The 27,293-nt window shown below is 33.7% G+C and overlaps 1 protein-coding gene across 1 annotated transcript in view; it reads left to right on the top strand.

The window, feature by feature from the left end:
• LOC128987273 (HEAT repeat-containing protein 6-like) overlaps window positions 1–11,394 on the top strand; it is a 29,791-nt gene extending 18,397 nt beyond the window's left edge. Inside the window, exons 11-18 of the mRNA XM_054408033.1 lie at window positions 562–707; window positions 1,006–1,128; window positions 1,503–1,627; window positions 3,436–3,508; window positions 3,831–3,974; window positions 5,154–5,231; window positions 9,361–9,576; window positions 10,314–11,394. Of these exons, the coding sequence (XP_054264008.1) occupies window positions 562–707; window positions 1,006–1,128; window positions 1,503–1,627; window positions 3,436–3,508; window positions 3,831–3,974; window positions 5,154–5,231; window positions 9,361–9,576; window positions 10,314–10,571 (1,163 nt within the window). The 3' untranslated portion in view covers window positions 10,572–11,394. The remainder of the gene's footprint in view (window positions 1–561; window positions 708–1,005; window positions 1,129–1,502; window positions 1,628–3,435; window positions 3,509–3,830; window positions 3,975–5,153; window positions 5,232–9,360; window positions 9,577–10,313) is intronic.
• The last annotated feature ends 15,899 nt before the right edge of the window (window positions 11,395–27,293 follow it).

Here is a 27,293-nt window from a genome sequence, read left to right as displayed (position 1 = left end):
GCCATGCTTACCTAATCATCCAATCACAAACAGCTTGTGTCGTCATCAGCTGATGTGAAACAGTGCATAACAGACAGATATGTATGGAAAAGACCATTGTCAGCCCATGGGTGGCATCAACATGGAGCTCGCGATCAATATTTCTTTGTCCTGCTTCTTGTTTATTTAATTTTTTTCAATGAATACAAACCCTTTAAAAAGCTAAATGCGTAAGGAGAATAGTCAGACTGGAATTTTGCCGCCAAAATGAGCTTTGCGAGGCCGCCGCTATGATCACTCGTGTGGCGGCCCCCATACTCTGTCACTCTCTCTTTCTAAGCATATTGTTTGTCTCATTCCCTCTCACTCAGTCAGCTGACTTAAACGCATGCTCGCGATAGTCTACCTAGCGGCCGCCGCAGGAACTATCAAAAATTCAAATATTTCCGGACTGAATATTTTACAAAGGCATTGCGCTTCTTAAAGGGTTTGTATTCATTGTTTTTGTCCAATTAAATTTGATATAAAATAAGCCAATATAATATAAGTAAGTCACCTACAGTTGATGATATTCTGTATTAGATGCAGATGTGACGGAGTGTGTGGAGGTGTGGAACATGATGATTGGTTCTCAGCTACTTAGTCTACTAGGTTCCTCTCCAGGACTGACCACTACAGTGTGTGAGTGTCTTGGAGCCATGAGTCCTTCTGCATACCAACATCTCACGGTATACTCCAGTCATAGATTTGGTTGCATTGTAATAAATTGATAGCAAAATCTTCAAAATTAAAATTAAATTTAGTCTAGGAAAAAGAAATAATGTATATATTTATATTTAGATTACGCACACATAAATAACCTTTGTGCATGAAAATATCAAAAATCTTTTGCTGAAACCTTTTCTATTTCCTAGAAGCTCACTATAACCATATATTATCTTTAGATAAGAAATAAATTGCCTATAACAAGAGAAAAAGTATTAGAAATAAACTTACAAACTTACAACGATACAATCTACTTGTCAGGAGAAGCAGCAGATATGTTGCATCACTTCGCTGCTCGGATGTGCTAGAGATGAGGAACCCAATGTGAGAGCTGCGGCAGTCCAGGCTCTTGCTAACTACCTTACCTTCCCTACACTCAGTCAGGTAACATACTTTAAATGTCAAAATGTTACAGTAACATTGAGATTGTGGAGATGCTGCTGGTATTGGGGGGCATGATCTTGATTTTGCTGGGATTGTGGGAGATAATCACCGTGCTACTGGGATTGAAGAATATGATTGCAATAATATTGGGATTGTGAAGGATTCAAGGATGATCATTCTGCTGTGGGACTATTGTAGATTATCACAATGATGCTGGGACTATTGTAGATTATCACAATGTTGCTAGGACTATTGTAGATTATCACAATGTTGCTGGGACTATTGTAGATTATCACAATGATGCTGGGACTGTGGGAGATGATCACAATTTTGCTGGGCCTGTAGGTACAGTTGACATGAGTTGTATTGTGTAGGATGAACAGTTTGTCAGTGACTGCAGTGAGGTCATCTGTCATCTCATTAAGGATCCCTTCCCCCTTGTGTCAGGCAAGGCATCCTGGGCTCTGGGCAACCTGTCCGACATGCTCTACAAAACTCAGTGAGTGTTTTCCATTAGTTGTATTGCCAATCTTGATAAGCTAGTGAGTCAACCCTCACTTAAATTTTGTAAAGTCCTGGGATGGAATGCCCTAGTGGAAAAATATAAACACAACCAAAAATATAAACATTATTTGAATCATAGTTTATATATGTGTCAATTTTGCATACAAACAATTGAGGACTTAACTAAAATCATTTGTATAGAGCTGTTGGCAAAACTGAATGAGGTATAAGACTGTCTGGACAAGGACATCTCCTCCTTACCTCATCTAATCTTACAAACCAATGGCAAGTTTCACCTCCAGATAAATTGTCTGACATGCAGTTTCCCCGGCGGTTGAAGGAATTTATTAGGGTCGATGATAATCCTGCCCCTCAAAAATGTCTGCAGTTCCCCCGGCGCATTCCGCTTGAGTGAGTACACATGAGACCTGACTCGCCCATGATCAAAAATTCTTAGGTAACCAGTGAACTGGTATTATTTAAGTCCAATTAGTGAGATTTTTTAATTACACAAATCCATAACATTTCCATACTGTACACGATTCACGGGAACCCATGTTTTCCTCAATGCTTTCCGTCACTCCAGAAAAAAATATAAAAATACATCTCATTTAAATAGTAACCTAATCTCACCTAATCTAACCTAACTAGAGATATGTCGAATCCAAATCTCGAATCTCAAATCCACCGAATCCTAAGAAAAGATTTGGATTCGAGATTCGATTAACAAAATTAGAAAATCAAACTTTTATTTAAATATATTTATAAGGCATATACTGTGTGGCCTAACCATAGAGGTTATTGACGTTGTAATATACAGCACTGTGACATTGCCATTTTATGAATTTTAATGAACAGGGTATACTATTGATCAACGAATTTTAAATTAACAAGTGTACCTACAACAACCATAACTAACTAATAATGAATATTTGCCGTCCAAATAAAGTATACCGACCGACCGTTTGATTTAGGTTAATAAGTTAAAAGATGTAACCAATTAGTCGTCAGTTATTTTTGCCATGTGTCAAAATCAAAAGTAATTGTAGCTACGTAACTTTTCATTGCAAAGAGTAGTCATTTATGGTCAGTGTAATATTTATTTTTAAATGGTTCCTAATCCATTCTTGTTTTTTAATCTCTATACGCCCATTTGTAATTATTTTTTGGACTCAAGATTCGAGATTTTATTTTTTAGGGTTCGGATTCAAGATTCAAAATTCCTGGATTCAACTATCACTAAACCTAACCTTTCCTAACCTACCCTATCCTAACCTAACCTAACCTCAACTAACTTAACCCTAGATCTGGCACTAACCGAAATGGGAAAGCCCGCTGTATTCTGTTTCCAGTTGTGCGTATTGTAAAACTTAAATAAACATCCAAATATTATGTTAAGTTTATTTGCTTTCATTTAACACTTATTTTATTTGTTGTGTTAGCAAATAACGATAAAACAGAAATTACCACTGGGGGAACTGCAGATACCCTTCGGGAGCTGCCCCTGACCGCCGGGGGACTGCAGAACTCCCGATTAATTAATATCTAGCTTAGTGTTAAGTACACGGCTGCTCCAGTCGTCACTCAAGAAAGATGTCTACTATACTACTTTAACTAAACTATGTCAGCTGATTAGCTGATTTGACAGAGCTGCTCAGCTCGCAGAGTTCTGAATTGAAAAAATATATTTTTAAGACTGTTGTGCTACCACCAGTATGTTTTCTACTGAGCCTATGCTTGTTCAAATTAAATGTTAACAAAGATATTTTTCATTACTATAAAATGTGATATGGATGGTTCCAGATTGAAAGAAGAAATAATTCCACCTATTCAGCTAATAAGAACTAGCTTCACTGCTGCTCAAGACAGAGTCAAGGTAACTTTTATTATGATTAATAACTTTCACAAGCTAATTGTGCATGTAAAAAAAAACATCACCCAATACTTAGAAACATCATCAGTCCCAGCTTTTGATACAACTAACATCCTGGTGTTTTAAGTGGTTAGGTACTAAACTATGTTGAATCACACACACACCCCCGCAACAGGTCATGTAACTTGCATAAATAAATGCTGCTAATAAGTTTCATTAAAGAACTTTGCTACCTTAGAAGTTTCTATATTTGTTATCAAAAGTGAAGCAAATATTTGGTAAATAACTTGTCTAGTGATAATATTTATAGAAATTCTTGATTTAGGTGAGAGCCAATGGAATGCGAGCACTAGGCAACTTGTTGGGCCTCTTAAAAGAAAAACATTTTTCAAAACCTGAATACAAAGAAGTTCTTGTACAAGCTGCTCAAATTCTCGCAAAAAATGCTACATCAAACCTAAGTATGAAGGTAGGTAATGTTTTGTTTATATTAGTAGGGGCAAGGGGGCCTGAGATTATCTATCAAGCAAAGCTCAACCCCAGCTTTATTATACTGTGAATTTTACCAATGACCATATAATGAGTTAATTTTTCACAAACCTTCTTTTTAAAGTGCAATTCAATGTTATGATGTAGAGTTCAATATAATTTTAAAGTGCACAAAAGGGTTATGAAACAAGGAACTACTGTCGGGGAAATAAATATGTATGTGCACTCGAGTTTGAGCTTAAATATCTCTGAAATGGATTATCTGAATTTGTTGAAACAAAAATTAAATATAAGCTAGTTTGAATAGATTTTACGTGGTAACAATAAAAAAATTCTCTTTACCAGAAAAATTGATATAGTTGAAAAAAAAAGATCTACCAGTTGACTTATCATCCCTTGCAGCTTGCAATTCTTATAAATAACTATTATAACTATAAATTCATTACAAATTTTAGTTCGTTGCTGAGGCACTTCTTGTAAATAATTACTAGGCCTACATTATTTTCTAAGTGTATTTTAATTTTTACCCGATCGTACACAATTTGAAATAGAGCACTGCATACCACAATGCTCTTCTAATGTTTAATTGTAGTGAAATTTCTAGTAAACTTACTTGAATTTCCTATGTAAATTCAAAGTATCAAAATATATTTATTAGCGGTCTGCAGGCCAGAATCTTTTTGTGTTGAGGGAAAATTATTAAGTTTTATAAATATCAACTGTCATTACTAGTACTACTCCATTTCATAATATATTGTACATTATCTCCATTAGTCTCATAATGTTGAATGTCTCCCAAAATCATATGGAATTATGAACATCTGTGGTTGTGTACATGTTCTGTGGTCGTGACAAAATTGTGATTATCTCCTGCAGTTGCCGTGTAATCGTTAAGGTCTCCTGCTATTAACAAAATTGAAAACATCTTCCACAACTTCAGGACATTGTCATTGTCTTCTGTGATTGCAACAAAATAATGAATTTATGATTTTGCAATCTTCTAAACGTGTTCTGTTCTGCAATTAGCTATTCAATATTTTACTTTGTGGTGAAAGTAAACGGTTCTGTACTGTAAACTGATTTATTGTTGTAAACATTGAATGTAAAATATTGATAGCAGAATGTATAGCCTACAATGACTTTGTATTTTTCCTTACAGGTAAGCTGGAATGCCTGTTATGCCCTTGGCAGCATGTTGAAAAACGAAGCTATTCATGATGCTTCTTCTGAATGGCAGGTAGGTAATACATAAAAATACATAAAATATATAGGGCGGGTTTCTGAGTCAGGGATTTATAAGTCCAGAACTAGGCTAGTCATGGATTAAAATTAGTCATGTACTAAAAATTGACTTTCTGAGTCAAGGATTAAGGACACACGGACTAATTTAAAGCGGGTACTTTGTTTAGTCAGAGATTAAAAGAGCTCATGATTTTCAAGGGAAATGTAGGGTAATTTGTTCCGGCGTGCTGGTAACACTGTCAGTTTGATGTGCGCACTGCTCTGAAAAAGTAAACAAACAACGATCTCAGTCAAACCTTGGTTTTGAGGTTTATTTCTGTTTTAATTCATTTATCATTGTAATACTTATATTTTGTTATAAACTAGGTAGTTGTATCGTAAAATTTTAAAGGTGTTTTAAAGGTAGGATTGGTGTTTCATCCTATTTCTTTTGGCTGCAGTTTACTTTACGTCCAACACTCCTTCGAATTAAAATATCGGTTATTCGATTGTTTCATTCGATATATCGTTTGGTTAGTTGGATAGGTTAACCTTACCTAACTAACCAAACGATATAACTTATCGAATAATCAATATAACGATCGATATTTTCATTACAAAGAGGGTAGGACGTAGTGCAGCCATAGTTTGAATAGGCTTAATGCAATAATGATCAGGTAATTTCAACCGAGAGTCATAAGTTACCAGTACTAACTTACTGGCGGACCCTAGCCTTAAAAAAAAAACTTGTCGACCAGGCTAATGAAATAATCAAAATATCGAATAATCAATTATTTCATTCGGTTGTTCTTGACAACAGAAGTTACGGAAGTCTCTTTACATACTGTCTAACACTTAGGCCTAATCTAATTTAAGTTTTGCTTTTCATCAGCACCAATCCTTGTTCTCCTAATCACCTGAAATGTTCTATAAGATGTGTTTAAACCGTTCCTAGACACCAAAACTAACTTTCTCAAATGACTTTTTTGTTGTCGAGGCTTCCTTTGACCCCTACAATTTTATATATATCAGCAATAACCTCTACCATATAACCTAGGGGACCAGTGGGAATTAGAGGTTTTTTATGGGGGTAAAAGCTCTTGATGTAGTCTTTCCTCAGTTCACGGCATATTGCCAATGCCACTTTGGGCAAATAGCGGCATGCCGATGATTCTGAAATATTAGTTAGATCGCCGGCTTCCCGCAAAAGTGTTCCACTTGCAAAAAAGCGCAACGCTACCAACACTTTCTTCCACAAAGGTAACCTAGTTCCCCTTGTGGAAGTGCCTTCCAAACTAGGCCTTATCAATTCAATTACAGTAGGTAGTTCTCTCACAGAGTTGTTTAAAAATCTATACCTAACTTATCCTTGAATTCATCCTCACTTAAGTTATCAAATGGATTGTTTTCCCGCTCACGACGAATTCACGGCCCACGAAAACAGTAAAAATCATGATAATCAATGTAATCCATAATCACCTTAATCTTTAACACACAAAAATGGCTTAGGTTAAAAGTGGACGACTAAAATTAATCCTACCCCTATGCAGGATTAAAATCTAGCATGTTTTAGTCTGTGGACTAAAGCATAATTTCTTTAGTTCAGACTTAAAAACTAGTTCTTGACTAAGATTAGTCGCTGACTTATAAGTACTCGAATCAGAAAGATATTTTTCTTAGTCCAGTACTAAAATGAGCTTTAGTCTAAGACTAGCGCTAATACCTGAATCAGAAACCCGCCCATAATCTTTTAAGTTTCATTGTACAGTAGTCTTGGTTATCCAACCTTAAGCTATCCGACCTTCCGATTTATTTTACCTTTCTGAGCAATCATTGGTTACGGCGTCGTCTAAAACATCTCCCACGATCAAGACACAATTGACAGCATGTCACACGCTCCTGGCGTTATTGTCAATCCATCCTGCAGTCATAGCACACCGTCAACATGTCTTGTGGTACTACTATTGGTCAAGGCGCCATCTTGAACATCTCCCACAGCCACGGCACCATCGTTAACATGTCCCACAATCGTGGCGCGATCGTAAACTCATCCCGCGGTCACAGCACCATTGAAAGCATAGTTTTTTAATCACTTTCCATGTTATTCAACCATTTTGCTTATCCAACTTTTCGAGACTCTACTGTATCTAGTTTGAATTTTTTTAACTTTATTTAGGCACTAATGTTAGGGAGAATATGAGCAGTGAATCTTTTCTATTTTATCTTATCCACCATAATTCATTCGTCCACCATTACTACAATTAACACTAAGAGTACACTGTTTAGTATGTATTAGTTGTATGTGAGTGAAAATTTAAAAACGTACGTTTTCATGTCCCTGGCCTTTTACTTCGTAGATACTGGATTTGTAGTTTATTATTATGTGTTTTAATATTTTTTGGGACGGGGGCAACATGTTACACACATTTATTTGGTTTTAAATAGGTTCTAGGTATTTTTTTCGTATTTTTAAAGTCTCGAAATTCACGACCATGACGTGTCCCTAGGGTACATTTTCCAACTTTCACGCTGTTTTTAGACTAATTATTCATGCCGAAATGTATAAAGCCATATTTTTATGTCATCAATGGTTATTAAACTTACAAAAAAGAAGCAAATTATAATTTTATTGTCATTGCAGACTGACTACCATGACAAAATAAGTCTGTCCCTCGATTTGGCGTCACGACCATTTGGGAAAAATTTTCAACTTTGGAGCACGACAGTGGCAAGCCTGGCGTCGATGGAGTCAGTTGGTTTTAGAAACTAGTTCGGGGTGTACGTCAGGATTGTAGTGCCGGTCGTTTTGAGTTGAAAGGAGGAATAGCAAGATTAATAAAGGAAAGATTGTGTTTTTTGTAATTTTAGTGTGTCCATGACCGTACATAGTCATTCGATGAAGTAGACATGGTATTAATTTTTGTTTATAAGATATTTCAATTGCTAGATTAACCTAGAAGTCCACTTTGTATCCTCGAACATGAGGTGCAGGGCTACCGCCAGAACAGAGCCAAATAACACGTAATTTCACGACCAAAGTTTCACGACCATTGCGGTTTTTTTCACGACCAATCCAGCCTTATGGATTATAGTGTGTTTGGTCGTGACAATAACTTTAATATAATTGTAAATTGAACAGTTTAGTTCAATTGAAACACATAGTTTTATTATAACTAACAGTATAATTGAAGGATTGTTTGGAAAGATTTAGATTATTCCAGACAATTCACGACCGTACCGCTTGTCCCTGACCATCACGTTTATGATTTCTATCATAAAAATTTCAAAAATTAAAATATCGTCATATTTCAATGTTTTATACACAAAAGAAGCACACCTCTATACAAACATAACGATTTTTCACGTCTCAGGTAAGTTTTTTCGTAGTTATACAAACTTAAAAATATTTTATTGGCTTTTTTCTATTTTTTGAGTTTTTTAAATTTTTTTCTAGAAAGACCAAATATACCAAAAGCTCAGTGACCTTTTTATTGTATAATGGTCATAAAAGTAAATTAGTTTATAGCAAAATATAGTTATACAAATAATATTAACTATTTTTAATATTCATTTAAACGTCCGTTATGGTCGTGACAGGATTTTGTGTTTTTCTACTAAAGATTCTCTTTAAAAAGAAAACTACCAAAGATATTGCGTTACCATGGACATTTTATGAAACTTCAAATGTTAATAAAATAAAAAAAATAATAAAAGTTTTGAAAAAAGGGGAAAAAAATTTGCAAAGTCCTTTTCCTGAAAACGTACGTTTTTAAATTTTCACTCATTTATCAAAATATGTCTCTAACCCTCAAATAGTTAAGTTGCACTGTTAGCTAATTCATTTTAGTTTTTAGGTTTTAGAGATTGCCTTACCAAATAAATACCCCATCCTTCATAGTAGAAACGTTAAGTTTCCATCCAACCACCTTACCACTTAACTTAGTAGTACTTTCAACTTTGTCTTTGATGTATTGTATGATAATTGGTTGTTTACTTTTAGATGCGTACGATAGAGGGTTTAAAAGTACAATACAACTTGGTTATGACTTGGTATACAATAGGAATAGTTTATCAAAGACATGCTGTTTTTTTTTTAATCTGCAATGTGGATTTCATAATTGCTTAAACTGTTTACTATATTTCAGGACATAGTACTGCCTGCTTTGTGTACAGTTCTGACTCGCAGTTCCAACTTCAAGGTGCGGATGAACGCTTGTGTTGCGTTGAGTTGTGTTCAGTCACGTTCTCGTTACGGAGCACACTACCTGGTCGTGTGGCGTGCTCTCCTAGCTGGCCTGGATAATGCATTCAACATGACTGACTTCAAAGAAGTCAAACATCAAGATAGCCTTCTGGAACAGGTATGAGGTCAACTTAACAACTTCTTTGAGTCACTGGTAACTGTATGGATTTAAATAATAATTCTGATTTTTTCAACAGTATTATGTATCATGAAATAATGTGTAGTATTAACAGTATACCTCATCTTCTTCGTGGCGGAAAAAACAGAGGTTTCTTATCAAACTTAGGTTGGGGAGATAATTACAATTTCTGAATGAAAATTGAGATTCCCCTTATTTGCTTTACATTCAATATATCTTCAATTTTGTATCTCATATATCTTTGAACTCGCCAATCTAATTTTGAAATGAAAACTTTTGATAGTTTTGAGATTTGAGATTCGGTTTTGACAGATCACTACACCTCGATGACAAGATTGTTTCCCTAAATCCCTTGAGACACTTCTTATCGAGGTTCTACTGTTAGTTAATGCATATTACCATTGATTTTAGATGAGGATATCAATAGATGAAGATATCACATCTACATGTCATTCTTTATTACAGTAGGCCAATGTAAGGTTTCAGATTTTTACTTAGGGGCACTTGTACCCTGGTAGGCAAGCTGTTACAGGCAAGGCTTACATGTACATAGTATAGTTCGGCCGCTTAGAAAGCGACCTCCAGCATTGGTTTAGCATTAGCGCGCAGGTCGTTTTCTAAGCGCAAACTATAATTATAAGCATAAACTATAGTTTATGTTAAATATATGAAAGCTATATATTTGATTGTGTCAGTGTTGTATGTTTGTTTTCTAGCTGTGCCTTGCCATGTGCCATCTGACATCAGTGGTGGAGCTGTCTGATCTGTCACAGTTACATGAGGTTGTAGTGTACCACTGTGACACCATGCAGCAGCACCTGTCCCGCTTCAACTCCTCCACTGTACCAGAGCGGACGGAGGCCGTACTACATGCAGCATCACGTGTCGCTACACTCAGAGAGACATCACAGCTGACCGTGACACAGCGTGACGCTCTTACCATCCTCACCAGTGTGTTCACGTTTGACGTGTGACCTTCCACTGTGATCCTTGCTTTACAATAACTTGTAGGTAGCATTTATAAGATTATGAGATACAGAATCATGTTTTTAAAACCTGGCTAACATAGCTTGAGTTAAAGTAGTGTGAACACTATTTTTACTCTGTTAAATGATAAAAGATAAGGAAGAAGTTTGCTGCATTGCTTAGCCACTAGCAAAAGGAAAAAAACAGGTAGGTACTTACTTGTGTTACCAGTTAGTATTACAACACATAATACAAAACTGTGTTACTGTTTATACAAAACTAAGTTTTTGTTATCGTTTTTTGGCACAAATTCCATAGTGTGGACGGGGTGTATTGTTCATTAAATTTTTCTAGGTTTATCAGGCTTTATTTATGATTTATGGAATAATTTTGTATTTTAAAATAATTTCAAATGTTTTGAAAAAAGAAAAAGGAATCGTTGTAGCATCGTAGGTTCAACCATTAACAGTTTCACCAGAATGTGTTCTTAATTTTTCCATTTTTGTAACCTTACAAATCACTAGTGGTGTTTGTCCAGGATATGCCAGGTTTTTTAGGAATTGCCAATAATAGTTAAGAACGAAATGCAGTTAAGAACTTAAAATAATTAAGAAGTGGCAAAATGATGATAGTGTAAGGTGAGCACCTTTTCGTCTAAAAACGCTGTGTGATTTCGCCACTATCGTTCGTTACTCTATCGAATCACAACATCATCTATTACTATCGATTCGATTGTAGTTGTCGTTTGTCACAGATCTGTCAGAGCAGAGGCTATTGTGATACAGACAAAATGAGAGCACTCTATCATAAAATTAAACTGTCATAACCTAACCAAACTTGCTGATAATGAAAAATCGAATGAAGGTTTACTAATTGAAAAAAAAGTTCTGTTTATAAAATAAAATTATAAATGCCTCAAATTCTAACAAAATATGTACAGGTAAGAAGTAATCACATTCTAAGCAAGATCTCAAAAAGTTACTGTCACTAGTGGAATACGATCTGGTTACCTCTAAGCCGAGTACTCAATCCACTACACCACGAATACCGATGGCAGCATTTTGTATCGTTGTGGTAATGGTGTTCATTATATTCATTCAACCATTAATAGATTGAATCGAACCCATTTGGTCCTAAATAATATCTATACTTAGTATTTTGATATTGAACCGATAGTACACAACGTTTTTGTACGAAAATTTGCTCAACGAAGTGAAATACTTTTTCCCACCACACAATGAAAAACACTCCTAAAAATGTATATTATGTAAAAATAAATCTTTGTTTACACACAATGCATTAACGAATTCCAAAACATTGATTATACAATGTTAGAAAATTGTAGGTCATGGTTTCATAGTAGCAACTCAACAATATAATTGCCACTGATTGGTAGTCAAGTGAATAATTTAATTAAATAAATTAACAGCAGATTTTCTGCCCACTAAACACCACTTTTGGGCCTTAATGATTAAACCTTTGTATAGTAAGAAATGTGGTATAGTTAACAAAGTTCACATTGTTATTTTACACGTTTATGCTTCTTTAAGTTCCTAAAATAACTTTCACGAATTTTCCTATCCATTCTGTTAATATAGTAGGAACAAATTTTTTTACCAGAGTATGTTTAGTCAAATTTGTTATATAAATGAATATTTAGAAATATTTTGTATTAAGTAACTTAATTTCTTTTATTTTAGTTTTCTTAGTTATACCCATAAAATATTAATGAACATCAAAGAAGAATGAACTTGATTAAATCAGAAATAATATTATATTGTTTGTTAATAGTTTGGATGAATAATTTTATAATTATTGTTTTTATTTATTTGTACAGTTTTTATAATGTCGTGTACACAATTTTATAAAATAAACATATTAACACAGCTATATATGAGTAAATATTTAAACCTATCATCTTTTGATAATCGTTAGATCTTAGTATGGAAATAGGGTAATTATAAACCAGTACATTGAAATGTACCTACCTACCTTAACCTAGATTAAGAAATTCACATTTTTTAAACTCAGAAATATGTGTTGAGTTCTAAACCTTTTATCTCAAAATATTTAGGTACCTAAAACCTTTAAAAAAATTTGTCATTGGTATTGATTGAAAGGTCCTGTGAAATCCTTTAATATTTCACATACATCAGTGGGTACGATAAAACATACTATCAATGATTCTGTATTTGTTTATTAAGATTATTTTGCATAATACATAAACTGTGGCTATTGTTATGTTGTTTTTTTTACAAAGCTAAGTTGGTTAATTATTCCTGTTTAGTGATTTATCATTGCAGACTACATACAATGCATCGTTATCGTTTCACAACACTGTACAGGTTACCAAACAACTATTGTGTAACAGGTGATAGTTAGCGTGTACAGGGCGTAGACTGGTAATTATAGCGATTGACTTGGTACTGTTATACTCTACTGCTAACATTGTGCATCATACCTGCTGTGCTGTGTAAATTGTAGTCAGTCACTCACTACAAAGTGTGAGTTGTATTGGTTCACTAAAAAGTATGATTTATTTGTATTCACCTATTACAAAGAGTGAGTGGTTTGTATTCACTCATCACAAAGTTTGAATGGTTTGTATTCACTCATCACAAAGTTTGAATGGTTTGTATTCATTTATCACAAAGTTTGACAGGTTTGCATTCACTTACCACAAAGTTTGACAGGTTTGTATTCACCTATTACAAATTGTGAATGTTTTTTAATTCTAATCCGTATTTTCTAGCCCCTGAGCTGGTTCTTAATTCTCAAATCACTAAGTTTAAATGGTTTCTATTCACTTATCCCAAAATTTGTGTGGTTTTGTGAAGAAGTTAATGTTTTCTGGTCTGATTGCAATGACATTTCAATTAGATTTTATTATTTATGTTTAGGAACATAATTCCACTTCTTAGGTTGCTCTACTTGATACCTTAAAGACAGTTACAGTGATGGTTAACAGTTACAGTTATGACTTTGTGCATGGCTATTTAATTTCATTACACACTAGAGGACCCATGCTGCCCCGCAGTGTTAAAATAAATATAATATCCGAGAAATGATCAAATTTATAATTTTTGATTGAGTAATACAGTATCTTAATCGCTTAAATAAAAGCCAATATTTCACTGAAAGGTCTAAGACCAAAATGTAAAGGATTATAAAATTATAACTGGTGAAATACGTCTTAAATTGATGTAAGAATTCAAAAATTATACAAATTATGTTTTTTAGTCCAGTAATACAGTAAGTATAAGTATATGCCGATGCTTGATGTGAAATCTGTGCGTGCATACCTTCGATTTCAGACCTAAATCATGAAAATCGGTCGTGTAGAAGAGCCAATCGAACTCGGCAAAGAAAAACCCAATTTAACTCCCATAAGAAGTACATGGGGAGAAAAATTTTGTTTACGTATAAGCAGAATGGGATTATAGATAAATATATGCTGATACTTGATGGCAAATCTGTGCGTGCATACCTTCAATTTGAGACCTCAATCATGAAAATCGGTCGGGTAGAAGAACCAAACGAACTCGGCAAAAAAAGCAAATTTAACTCCCATATGAAATACATGGGGAGCAAATTTCGTTTACGTATAAGAAGAGTGGGATTATAGATAGATATATGCCAATGTTTGATGGGAAATCTGTGTCTGCATACCTTCAATTTGAGACCTCAATCATGAAAATTGGTCGGGTAGGGTAGAAGAGCCAAACGAACTTGGAAAAGAAAAACCAAGTTTTTCAAAATATATAAGATGAATATCCCATTCCTTATCAAATTTATTTTAATGGATCTGACTAATTCAATTATTAAGTCACAATTAGTACATGTAAAGCTGTATTTAGGAATATATAAAAGCCGAGGTGTGTGGGAGAAAAGCAGGAAATTGAAATGTCATCTCACTACAGAAGCCTTAGGTTCATAACATGTGTTCTAATAAATTAACCTACCACTTTGAGTTATCCCTATGATGAAATAACAGATAACGTCAATTAAAATCAGAGTAAATTAAATCTTTGATTTCGGTCTTAGTGGGTTATATTTCTATCTTATGTTGGTTAGCTTTTATAAATAAAGGCAGTCTTTGGTATCCCTACACATATAGACAATGTGTAGGGTAGAACCCATGAAGCGAAAGCAAGGGATGAGACAAAAAAGACAAATAAAACAGTCAAACATTTGGTAATTTTTTGCAACAGTTGGGATTTTACCCAACAAGTAAATTGATCAATCTTTAATTAGTGATATCATGTATGTGTTTTTTAGAGGAGATAGAAAGAGTGAGAGAGTAATTTTAAGGGCTATCTTCTTCAATGGCAAATAAATGGGGAAATAATTTGAAATCAACCATATACTTTCAGTGTTGACAGTGAAATGATTAATTATATTTCTTGGTGAATAAGTATCAAATACTTTAATGTCTGTCCTAAATTATGTGTAAGATCAGATCAAACCACAGTGAAGGGGCATGTGTCATCTAGTACGATAAGTATACATGTATCAATTTGAATTTGGTACATGCTTATTTTGACCTTAAACTGTTTATTATCATAATACAATTCCTTTATGTCTTCATTATTGCAGAAAAAACCAAGCTATTCATTCATCCGACTGTTATTCACACAACAAATTTATATTGGTCTCTAGTAAATAACTTATTTCATGAATATGTGTCCTGATCAATGTTTATTCAGTTTACAAGTTTGCTGAATCTGCTGGTTTGCTGCGTTGGGATTGTTTTACTCCAAGACAACAATCAGTAGTAGTAGCCTACTAAGTTTACACCAATTGCAATCATAGTCAACAACTGTGCTCAAGCAATAATGGATGGGTTGTGTCCACTCAATGTCTCCACTGGGCCTGCCTATAGCTACATTAATCTCAATATCTTGTACTTCTCTCATATTACAAGTTAGCATCTCTGAACAGATTGTGTTACTATATTATACAGGGTGATTAGTACTCAGTGTGACAAAATTTTTTTGATGAAAAGGATGGAAAGCTTATTAAATGGCACAGTTTTTAACATATTCCGACACTTTCTTGTATACAGGGTGTAAACAAATGCAATTGACAAATGTTTATTTTTTTTTTATTTTTATCAAACTTCTTAATTTTTATCTTTGAACCTATTTACAATGAAGTTTTTACAACTGATCCCCGTCATATTCCATTATTCTTATTCAAAATTTAATGTAGAACACAAAAATGACATTATATACTCAAATCCATTTACAGGTAATTGAGAAATAGCTGTATTAAGTTTAAAAACATTGATATTTTTGAAAAACATAAAATAATTCTTTGGGAAGCTAATTTTTAGACTTGGAACATTTTATAAGCATCATCACACTTCATTTACTTTGTACTTACACCAAAAAAAATTGTGTCACACTGAGTACCAATCACCCTGTATTTGTAGTACAGATTTAATGATCAATTAATATTGTACAATGAAGAATAAAGCTTATTATACCTTGATTGCAGCCTTTAATGTTTCTCAGTGCATTTCCAACTGCACTCTTTTAAGCTCTCAGAACCTTAATAATTTAATCACAGAAAGTATAAGGGTGTCCCACGAAGGGGTTTAAAGGTTTGATTTTATATTACGTGCCCATTCATGCATCAAACTTTTTTAAACTTTACACAGTTTAAGAAGTAGGATATAAGAATATTCTGGAAACATTTCAACTCCCTAACCTTAGTAGAAACAAAATGGTGGCATATTGAAAAACGATGCTTTAAAAACATTAAAGAAGGTATTTTTGGTTTTATAAAATATTTTTATGGTTACTTTCCAGGGCAATATGACTTAAAAAAAAAAAAAAAAAAAAACTAGAACATAGCCTAATGGAAAATCGTAATGTCAAAAAATTATTCAAACTGTAACCCATCCACAGCAACACACTGATAACAGCGCGTAACAAATTATTCGTAAGCTCTTACAAAGAAACCCTGCCGTATCCGGAGAAGTTCCTCTTCTATTGATCGTTTTAGTTCCTCATCATTATTGAAGCTATGGGTATAAACTTGTTCCTTCAAGAAACCCCATAAAAAGATGTCGCAAACAGTTAAATCAGGTGATCCGGTTGGCCAATCTAAAAAATGATTTCCACGACCAATCCAACGGCCATGAAGGTTGCCATTTAGTAATAGCTTGACAGGATTTGCGAAATGAGGTGGTGCACCATCTTGTTGAAAGATTGCTTGATTCATTTCTGCTACCGTCAAATGGGGCAAGACCTGTTCATTTAAAACTAATTTTACAATAAAACAGCTGTTCTTCAACAATGAGCGTTAGATCCGCAACGTAGTAAACAAATCAGATAATAAATCATGAAAGTAGTTTTTATAGGAAGCAAATTGGTAAATTTCTCAATATGCCACCATTTTGTTTCTACTAAGGTTAGGGAGTTGAAATTTTTCCAGAATATTTTTAGAACCTACTTTGTAAACTGTGTAAAGTTTAAAAAAGTTCGGTGCATGAATGGGCACGTAATATAAAATCAAACGTTTAAACCCCTTTGTGGGACACCCGGTACATTAAATATTACTAACTAAAGTAGACCTACATTAACACCAGCGCATGAGAGTGTATTCCCTCAGTAGCAGCTGGGTATTGAGTACGGAGAATCATCTCACTGTGTGAATGGAGTCATCAGACAATGACATCGAGCTACAATTGTTACATCTTCTGTCAGCTTAATCACTATAAGTACCTACACTTATTGTCTCATTTCTGAACATTCTAATTTTCTGCTCGTTTCCACCATTATGGAATAAATGTGTTTGTAAAACTAATTTATTTACATAACCTGTTTTTAAAACTCCATAAATAAGATCAAATTTAACTATTTTTACAAAATAATAGTCTATTGAGTGTTTATTAAACTTTTTAGTTAAACAAACGTTTTAAATTTAGCACTAACTTTTTTTATTTAAAAGAACGTAACGTATTATATCAAACTTTAATAAATTACAAATGATTTTTTACACTGAATGTTCTCTCTGAAATGCACACACTGTAATACATCATTGTTACAACTTTACTGGAGAGTTGGATGATGACTTTCAATCAGTTTTGATGATTTTGGTTCCCCAGGTAGCTGTGATCGGTTGTTTCTGCCGAAATTAGATACAATGTTTACACAAAAAAACATATTTTTATGTTTAAAAACATATTCTTCTTGATTACATGTATAGAAGGAACTTATTAGGGAATTGAAGACATTAGTCAACTCAATTGATTTAAATCAAATTAGTTGCATTGATATGCAGCAATCTTCAGTTCAGTAAATCCTTTGGTCTTTCCGGTATTAAATCACCCTCTCTATAAACTAGCTAGTCTAAAAGATTTCACGAATACTAGAACAGACACGGTATGGATCATAAACGTAATACCTATTTACATTACAAGTGTAGTAAGAGCGTTTTTACTTCACGCAGGTGAAAGTTGTGCAACGAGCGAAGCGAGTTGCATAATTTACCTAAGTGATGTAAACACGCTCTTGCGTAACGTGTAACGTACAAGATTTTACCTGACCCGACAATATACAGGAGGTTACGAACAATATTTTTCATTACCCATTTCACTCATCTTATAACAGTAAGGTTCATTTACAAACAAAAGCTAGGTTAGGAAAATTCTCCAAAACATAACAATAACAATAAAATTCAAGCACACAGCTGATTTCTAGCGTTAAACGTCGTTGGCTCCATAGAGTTATATTTTTTAAGTTATCCACTCAATGTTATTTAAATGGGTTTCATTACATCACCGAGTGAGTTTTTTGATACTTTACATCACTCGAGTAGTAAGGAAGTTGTATACATCACGCTTAGGATAGGGAAGTTTAACATGGCGGGTTAGGTAAACAAAATTATGTTATTGGCCCGAAAGTAAACATTATTTAACATTGCTTAAATGGAACTGTCCAAACCAAATGTTAATGCTATTAGTAGACCTATAGGATTGGGGCCAGCAACTCATTTGTTTATCATAATGATCCATACTTGTTATGTTCAAGTATTCAGATTTTTCTAATGGAAGGGGTTTTAAAGGGTATTTTGAATCAGAATCCTTTGACTGTAAAAATAAAAATAAAAAAACAATCTGGGTTGCTGAGTTGTTATAGAGTGATCACCTTGCAATCAAAAGGTTTTTTTATCACTTGGGCCTAAAGCAATTCTTTTCAACCCGAGCTCAAGATTCTCATAGAAAATGAGCAAGGGTTGAAAAGACACTTTTACGCGTAACGCCCGTGTAACTATATTGTTCGTTATATTGCAACATTTACTAACAAAACAAGTTAGAAAACGAAACTACTTCTCATGTAAAGATAACCTCTCAAACGACTTTCATCTTGTTTTCAATTTTACAAATGCAAATAAGCAGCTGTTTATTGTAAATGATAGTGATTCAATCATTTTGTCTATCACTATTGTTACTTTATATCTATTGACAAGAATTATTAACAATAGGCTACAACTGATTAAATAAATCGATAAATACATAATTCCAATACATGGGATTGCTGACAATCGATGTTTACAACTGTTAACAACAGGGGGCGTTTACTCCCTAGGGACTACAACAGGCTTCTCACTCCCTAGGGAGTAACGAAAAAGTCAATTACTGTGCAGTTTCTATTTTCGATGATAACTGAAAAATTGTGGTGTTACACATGTCTGTTGAGTCAGATATAACATTTAATTAGAGGATACTTGACAAAATCGTTTCTGCAATAGATGACAAAACGCTCAACAATAATTTAATTCTCACTTAAAATAAGGCACAGCTTATTATTTGTTATGCATTATTGTGTAGAATTTAGAGTACAAAATATATTGTCACAATAGATGTTGTCAACTGGATTATCTGTGTGTTTAAAACGTCAAATTATTATCTGGTTCACGTTGATATCACCTTGATTAACTTTGCACATTCAATGAACCAGCCAGATTCAATTATGATATGTGATGTTTAAACCATATGATCAGTTATTGAAAAGGTAATTTCCGTTTAATAGTAATTAACATTTACCTCATTTAAATATTCAACTTATGAATTTAACATTCAATAATTAATTGGTCTTTAGAGTGTACTTGTAATACTAATTGCGCTTTATATACATTTTAATGATTTACCGTACTAGAATCTTTCTTGCAAAATTAGAAGTTAAATTACTGTTATTTAAACGTAAGTTTGCTCTCCAAATCAACCATTGCCAAACTATATCAGATTAGATGTCAATATCAAACTAGATTTGTAGATGTGCTGATTGCTATAAGTAAAAAAATTGAGTAGATAATTTCAGTATCTGATAATAATGAAATAAACTACGTAAGCCTACGTAAAACTGTAACTGAAACTCTTGCATTAAAACATTTTCTCCTTCCGGGGAAAAAATTGATTAAATAATCTAAAATTTGAGGGCCGAAATATCCTCTCAAGTATTTGTGTATTTAATATTTTCAAATAAATGCAAGGTTAATATAAAAAGAACCACCCTGTGCAAACCACAGTCTGTGTCAGCCTCAATGTTGAAATGAAGGAAATCTCAATAGAAATACCAGCAAGGCAATATTATTTTTGCCAAGGGTTTCGAAGAGACAATTTTCTAGAATTATAAAATTCTAAGAACACGAATTAGAAAAACTTTTTGAAAAATAAGATTGAACCATTTGTATTTCCAGATACTGGATGATGAGGATGTTTCCAGCAGGATGGTTTAAATATGTATGTTATATATGTTTCAATAGATATATTAATCCTACTATATTCCTATAAATCTTAACCAGCTCATATCAGTCTTAATAAATTTGATTGGGATTATCGTTTTGAACAAATAAATTTTCACACACTATGATGTTTTTAGCTGTTTTACATACGTTAATTGGTGGCTGAAAGTTATGTTTTGCTGACCATGCCAGACAACAACATATCGGATATATATTGTTGGAGTGATTGATTACATTATCTTTGAGCTGACTCTTTTAAGTCATCGGAAATTGTGACTGTTATTTGTTTAAAAATATATAGGCCTATAACGCCTGGAGGGTAATACTTTGCAGTTGCACAAGATTTATTATTTATGCACAACATTTATATTGCAATGCTATGGATACTGATTGTGTATTAATATGCATTCGTGTTTTGAGAAAGTAAGCGGGCAACTGATTTTGCGGCACTAGGGGTGTAAAAACCTGCTCGGCCCCCTTTATTTCAAGTTTCATTTTCCATAATCACTTCACTCACCAGACTGATGAAATGGAGGAAGATGTAGAGAAGTTTAAACTGATGGATAGTTGTTAGAATATTAATTATTGCTTTATTCACCATGAGTCGAAACAAAATTTAACGATTTTCCGACTTTTAAGCAGTGTTAACTTTCGTCGACGTGTGGAAAACTGGTTAAATAAAAGTCCATCAGGTACGCTTTAGTGTTCGTGTTCGTGTTAGTTTGTGTTCTTGTCTGTTTTGAGTTTGTGATCGTGTTCAGGGTCTTGTATGGGGTCTTTTATGGGGTCTTTTATGGGGTCTTGTTTGGGGTTTTGTTTGGGGTCTTGTTCGGTGTCTCGCTACCTTAAATTCGTTTTAATATAACTCAAAATGGCAAAATCAAACTTTTGTGTGGTAAACTGTTTGAGTTAGCAAACTTTACAAGTATTAGATCGTTCCAACAAGCCAAAGGTTTTTCACATACATTTTGAAGACGAATTGCTTTTGCCGACTGATATAAAATTCTACGTTAGTTTTGTATTCAAAATTAAATTAAAATGTAAATTTCTTTGACTAGTTCACACAACGCGACATGTGTTAAATGCTATGTATGGGGGCGTGCAGAGTCAGTGCCGTATCCCAGCTTTCAACTAGAAGTAAGTGCAAAGGCTCCATGTTATCGCCAGATGGTGTGGCGGCTTTTATAGCGTTATGTTGGCTTAGCCTAGCACAGGCTGCGAGACAACCATATTGCCAACATCATTACACTATGCAAATTAAGTTTAGTGCATTACTACCTAAGATACTAACCTGATTAAATACCCAGCTACTTGCTGGAGTGCGGGAATGTACTATCCTCAACAGGTCTGTTTTTTTTTTTTTTGTTGTTTTACCCCGTTTTGAAACGGCTGTAACAAGTTGTAACAAATCAGGAGCTGGCTGACGAAGGTAAAATTTCAATTTAGTTCAAAATTAGCCTAAAGTCAACATACCCCCGCCGCAGCAAACCTGCAGACTAAGCGAATTTCCATTTGCCTGATTGGATTTACACTAAAATGTCTCCTTAAAAATATCACACTTATTCCCTATTTAAATAGAATCAGTTTAACACATACTTAGGTTTGCTGCAACAGGGAGGGTAAAAGTGTTTTTTTATGTAAAATGTTAATAGTTAGTAAGAAATTAAAACATTTTCCAAATTTGGGCAAAATATGTTAATAAACAAGCAAACTACAACAGTTTACTTATTCTCCATAAGAATAACATGGGAATTTTAAATTAACAATTTCTCCGTAACCATTAGGCGCATTATAACGCTTCAATATACTAAATTATTTGTTTTTTTAAGCTCTACAAAATAGTTTGGAAAGAAATTACAAAATTTTATGTTTTTTGGGCCAAAAATTGGAAAAACCCACTTTTACCCCATAAAAGCCCCCATAAACCCCCGTTCCCATGGTCCGATCATGCTGGTTCGCGAACTCGTTCGAATAAACGTAGGTTTACACGTTTGTACCAAATTTCATCAAAATCGGATCATTTTTGCTCGAGTTATCGCGCTAACGGACACATATATATATAAATATATATATATATATAAATATATATATATATATATATGAATTTGAACGGATGGTGTTTTTGGCCTCTAGGGACCTCAAAACGAAAAAAAAAATCGGTCCCGGGTCCAGGTCTTACCATGAGTACTACGGTAATAGCTTATTCCCTATATGGGAAATTCGCTAAAAGGACTAAATTATTAAACGTGTAAACTTTTCCTACTACGAATGTCATTGATTTTAACTCCTTTCACAGTATGATTAAACCATTCCATCATCTTTCTACGAAAACCCTATTACATCCTTATATTTAGGAAAGATTGTTTTATACCACCAAAAATAATTTAGGGCACAAATAAACTTGTTTTATATTGACAATCGCAGTATTTTATAAACATATAATTTAACTAAATAAAAACTCTTTTTTTTGCAGCATTGATATTTGGGTGGCTTTATTCGTTTAAGAAGACATATTAAAATTGTCTACGAGTTAGGCTACATATTTGATGTTCTTTGAACGACAAAGCAGTTTATCGTTTATCTATGATTAAACATTTAAGCAAATACAAATGCCAGTTTTGAGCTCTCTGTTGTGGTGTAAATAAAGGTTCAGCAATAAACACGAAACTTCAAAGACGGTTGAGAAGCTACCCTTCGCAATCCTTTGTAATACATAGAAATAAACCTTACAACAGTTTCTATAAAGACAAAAAGCTTCCTGTACAAGTAAACAGACCTACTTGTTCATAAGACGCGGGATGGTTACATTTATATTTAAATAAACATTGTAATGGCTTTTAAGCACTGTACAGTAACAGTAGTAAAAAATAGCTGTTACCTACATAAATAGCCCATCACGTGTGGGCGTAGGTAATGCAAATACAGTATTAATAAACATAATACTGTAATATTCTAACGACATCCTTAAACAGTGTGATTGAAAAATCTGGTATATCAATAATAGCTATAAATGTCTTCTATTTTTACCTATGATTGCTATTTTATGTCTTAAAGGGGGGGGGGGGGGGCGCCCGCTAGAACTCATAGAAAATCGTAAATGTAAGCATAGGTCGAAGTAAAGGTCTTTAATTGTAGAATACAATACAGCAAATTTGAGCTCAATAGTAAAAAATGCCAGTTGTACTTTTGAGTTCGGGTTTGCGGCAATGTGTTCTACTAACTAAGACCTTTAATCTGCTACCAAATTCGACACATGTTGCTATTTATGAAATTTGTCTGACTCCTAGTGGGCCGCCCCCCCCCTCAACACATACACTACATACTCGAAAAATATTTTAAAAATGAATGAACGAATGAAAAAATATGTTTAGTTTCCACATAATATACAGAATACAAAATACATTCTTTTTAATAAAGAATTGTAATTTTGCAATTACAAAATACAAAATAAAACTAAAAGAAAAAGAAAAATTTCTGTATTAAGAGGTAATACTATTCTAAAATATGACAACTAAACGTGATCTAAAAAAAAAACCAAAATAAAAAACGATCATGTCAAGATAAATATTTAGACTCAAAACGGATCATTGTTACTTTATATAATGATTGTGGCCCTAAAAATCAATTGAGGTTTAGTTCACATTATTCACATACTTGAACATGTATAGCATAAAGTTAGTAGCACATTGTGACACGTTGGTGTCAAAGTAAAGAATATCACTCAACATAGTAAAAAATATCTATCCTAGTAGTGTGTCTATACAGAAGATGATTCAATGGTTGAAATAATCCATTTATGAATAGATTATTAATAGCAACAATGCGGTACATTTATTGCGTGTTCGATATCTAAGGCTCTAGTAATAATAAAGTAAGAGGCTTGTAGAACGGGACGAAAGGTGTGGACAAAATTTGAATAAATGTGGTAATGGGTGGCGTAATCGGCTTACAGTTCTATTGTAGGAAAGGCTGACATGCACCTGGACATGTAGCTGTGGTGCGAATGTAAAATACTGTAGTTGCTTGAGGATTTATAAATAAAATGGAATGTGTAAATAATATAATGCAAGCTACTCAGCGTTCCATCGTTGGATCCATCGACAAATCAGTTTTGATCTGCAGTTTTTGTGTTTTGGTTCTTATTTTTCTACGCCAGTGGCATTTTTGTAAGTTTTTAGGTTCCAATCCCTGGTTTAACGTCGACCTTTTCTTAGATAGCAACATTAATCAATATCCCAATGACCAATGGAGCCGGGATCTGGTAACTGTTCGCTTGGAATCGAACCAGCGACCTTCAGGTTTTAATGAGAAAACAATAACCACTCGGCTTCAAGTAGTACGAATGACGGCTTAACAAAACTTTAACAGATTAGATTATAATTTGGAGTGCATAGGTTTTTACATAATTTTGTTCTAAGTAAAAGGTGAATCCTCCCTGAGTGCTAAACGTGTACGAGAATCGTCTTAAGTATAATTTTGTGTACAATAAATAGGTTGAAATTCATTTGGAATGTGTTTGTTGTAAATACAGTACATTTCACACGAGGGTGTAAACAAAACCATAGTATATTATTATACAATTTTGAGAGGTGCGTAGGCTGCAATATAACCCCTTGCTAGTTGCTACTGCAAGGATAACAGGATACTTCCTGACTCTGTGCACTGGAAGTAGTACAAAGACGCAGTTCGCCATGTTATCGCCAGATGGTGTGGCTGCTTTTATAGCGTTATGTTGTGTTGGCTTAGCCTAGCACAGGCTGCAATATAAGGATATTGCCAACATCATTACACTATGCAAATGGTATTCGGTACGGTACCAACCAAAAGGGCTTAAACATCCCTTATTATAACTTATTTGATCACGATAATCGTACAGTGTATAACAATACAACCATTTTCTACGTTTTACTACGAGTCACTCTATGTGAATAAACCTTTCGGATTTTATATACTCAGATAATTTTTGTTTACTATTTCACATTAACTCCATTATCTCATGAAACTAACTTTATATCATGGTTTTACTATTACAACCATGATACTTCATGGTACATGGTTGGGAGGGCTTGGTTCATTAATTATACATTCGGATACATAATGTAAATTTGTTCTTTGGGAAAAAACACACTATATAATTTGTACAGTTTGAATACATAAATTCATTAAAAATGTCTACAACATTAATTTTTTCTATATCATTTAGTGAGTTATATGATTGATATAGTTATTTTCCACAGCCACTACCTTCTAAAATAGTCAAAGTATCTTTTTAGCGAATTTCCCTATAGGGAAGTAGCTATTACCGTAGGTGGCACGGTAAGACCTAGACCCGGGACCGATTTACTTTTACATTTTGATGTCCCCAGAGGCCAAAAACACTATTCGTTCAAATTTGTATATATGTATATATATATAGACTTATATATATATATATATATATATATATATATATATACGTCCGTGAACTCGATAACTTGAGTAATTTTTGTCCGATTTTGATGAAATTTGGTTTAAAGGTGTAAAGCGGGATAAACTTGAATGAGTTCGCGAACCAGCACGATCGGACCATGGGAACGGGGCTTTACGGGGGGTTTTATGGGGTAAAAATTGGTTTTTCTCACCTTTGACCCTCAAAACACAAAATTTCCAAATTTCTCTTTAGACCTTTTTAAAGAGCTTAAAAAAACAAATAATTTAGTATATAAAAGTATTTTTGTTCGATTATTAGTAACGGAGAAAATTAAAAAAAATTTAAATTTAAAATTCCCATGTTATTCTCATGGAGAATATTGTCAAATGTTGTAGTTTGCTTGTTTATGAATATATTTTGATTAAACTTGGCAAATTTATTTATTTTGTACTAAGCTATCAATATTTTACTCAAAAACACACTTTATTAGTTTCCTTGTAGCAGCAAACCTAGGTACTCGTTAAACCTAATGTTATTAAAATATATTTAACTGAAAATCAATTCATACAAATGGAAATTCGCTTAGTCGGCAGGTTTGCTGCGGCGGGGGTATTTTTTATCATGTTGGCTTAAGCATAGATAAAATAGCTAGCTACGAAACTTGAGCCAATCGCTTTGACGCCATGAATGGCTAAGTGTTGGAGTAATCAAGACGGACCAAGTAATCACAAGTTGCGATTGACTGTGACAAACTGTCTTTGAGCCGAGCTGTGGCCACGTGAGTAATCCCAAGTTATACATCAGTTACTTGCCAGGCTTGAGGTGTATGTCAGCCAGATTGCTTAGTACTTGGAAACTAAACACGATAACAATAGGCCTACGTATTAAAATATTTGTAAACAGATGCCCGTCGTAGTAAACCTGCAGATAAAGCGAGTAAATAGTATCTGAATATAATTTGTATTATTACCAGAACACTCACATGCTCTTAAATCTATGTCCATGTTTAAAGCGTTTAGCTCCACAAGTACTTTCTTACATTTTTGTTACGGGTAAAATACTATTTGTAGTTTTGATTATTTTATAAAACCCTACATTTAAATGAATACACCAAATTTAATATTATACTCTAATAATTAAGAAGAAGCCAAAATAATTAATTTTTACATCGAACACACCATAGACAAAGTTCAGGGCTAAGCACTTATAATAAACAGACAAAATTCAGGGCTAAGCACTTATAATAAACTCTTAACCTAGCAGGATTAGAACTTAATATATACTAGAAGTGCTGTAAAAACAGTTTTTAAATGTTTAGCATATACCTGTAAAGTCTCTAACACCCCGGTTGTTGGTGATGTTTTGGCTGATAACCGACCTATATTCACACACGGGAGCAGCCCCAATACGAGGTCTGTGGCTCAAATCAGCTGCATTGCGACAACATAAATAAGGGGAGTCGAGGTCCTCTTCCACTATTACCGTTACTGTCATCATGTCTATAGGTACTGTCAATGATCTTTTACCATCAGGGTTTCCCGTAGCAAAGACTATATAGAATTATGAA

The sequence above is a fragment of the Macrosteles quadrilineatus genome, unplaced genomic scaffold (genome assembly GCF_028750875.1).
Source record: "Macrosteles quadrilineatus isolate MER2022 unplaced genomic scaffold, UCM_ALF_1.0 Scaffold_2__2_contigs__length_208266976, whole genome shotgun sequence".
In the NCBI taxonomy this organism is placed as follows: Eukaryota; Metazoa; Arthropoda; class Insecta; order Hemiptera; family Cicadellidae; genus Macrosteles; species Macrosteles quadrilineatus.
This window is presented reverse-complemented; position numbering and strand designations above follow the sequence as displayed.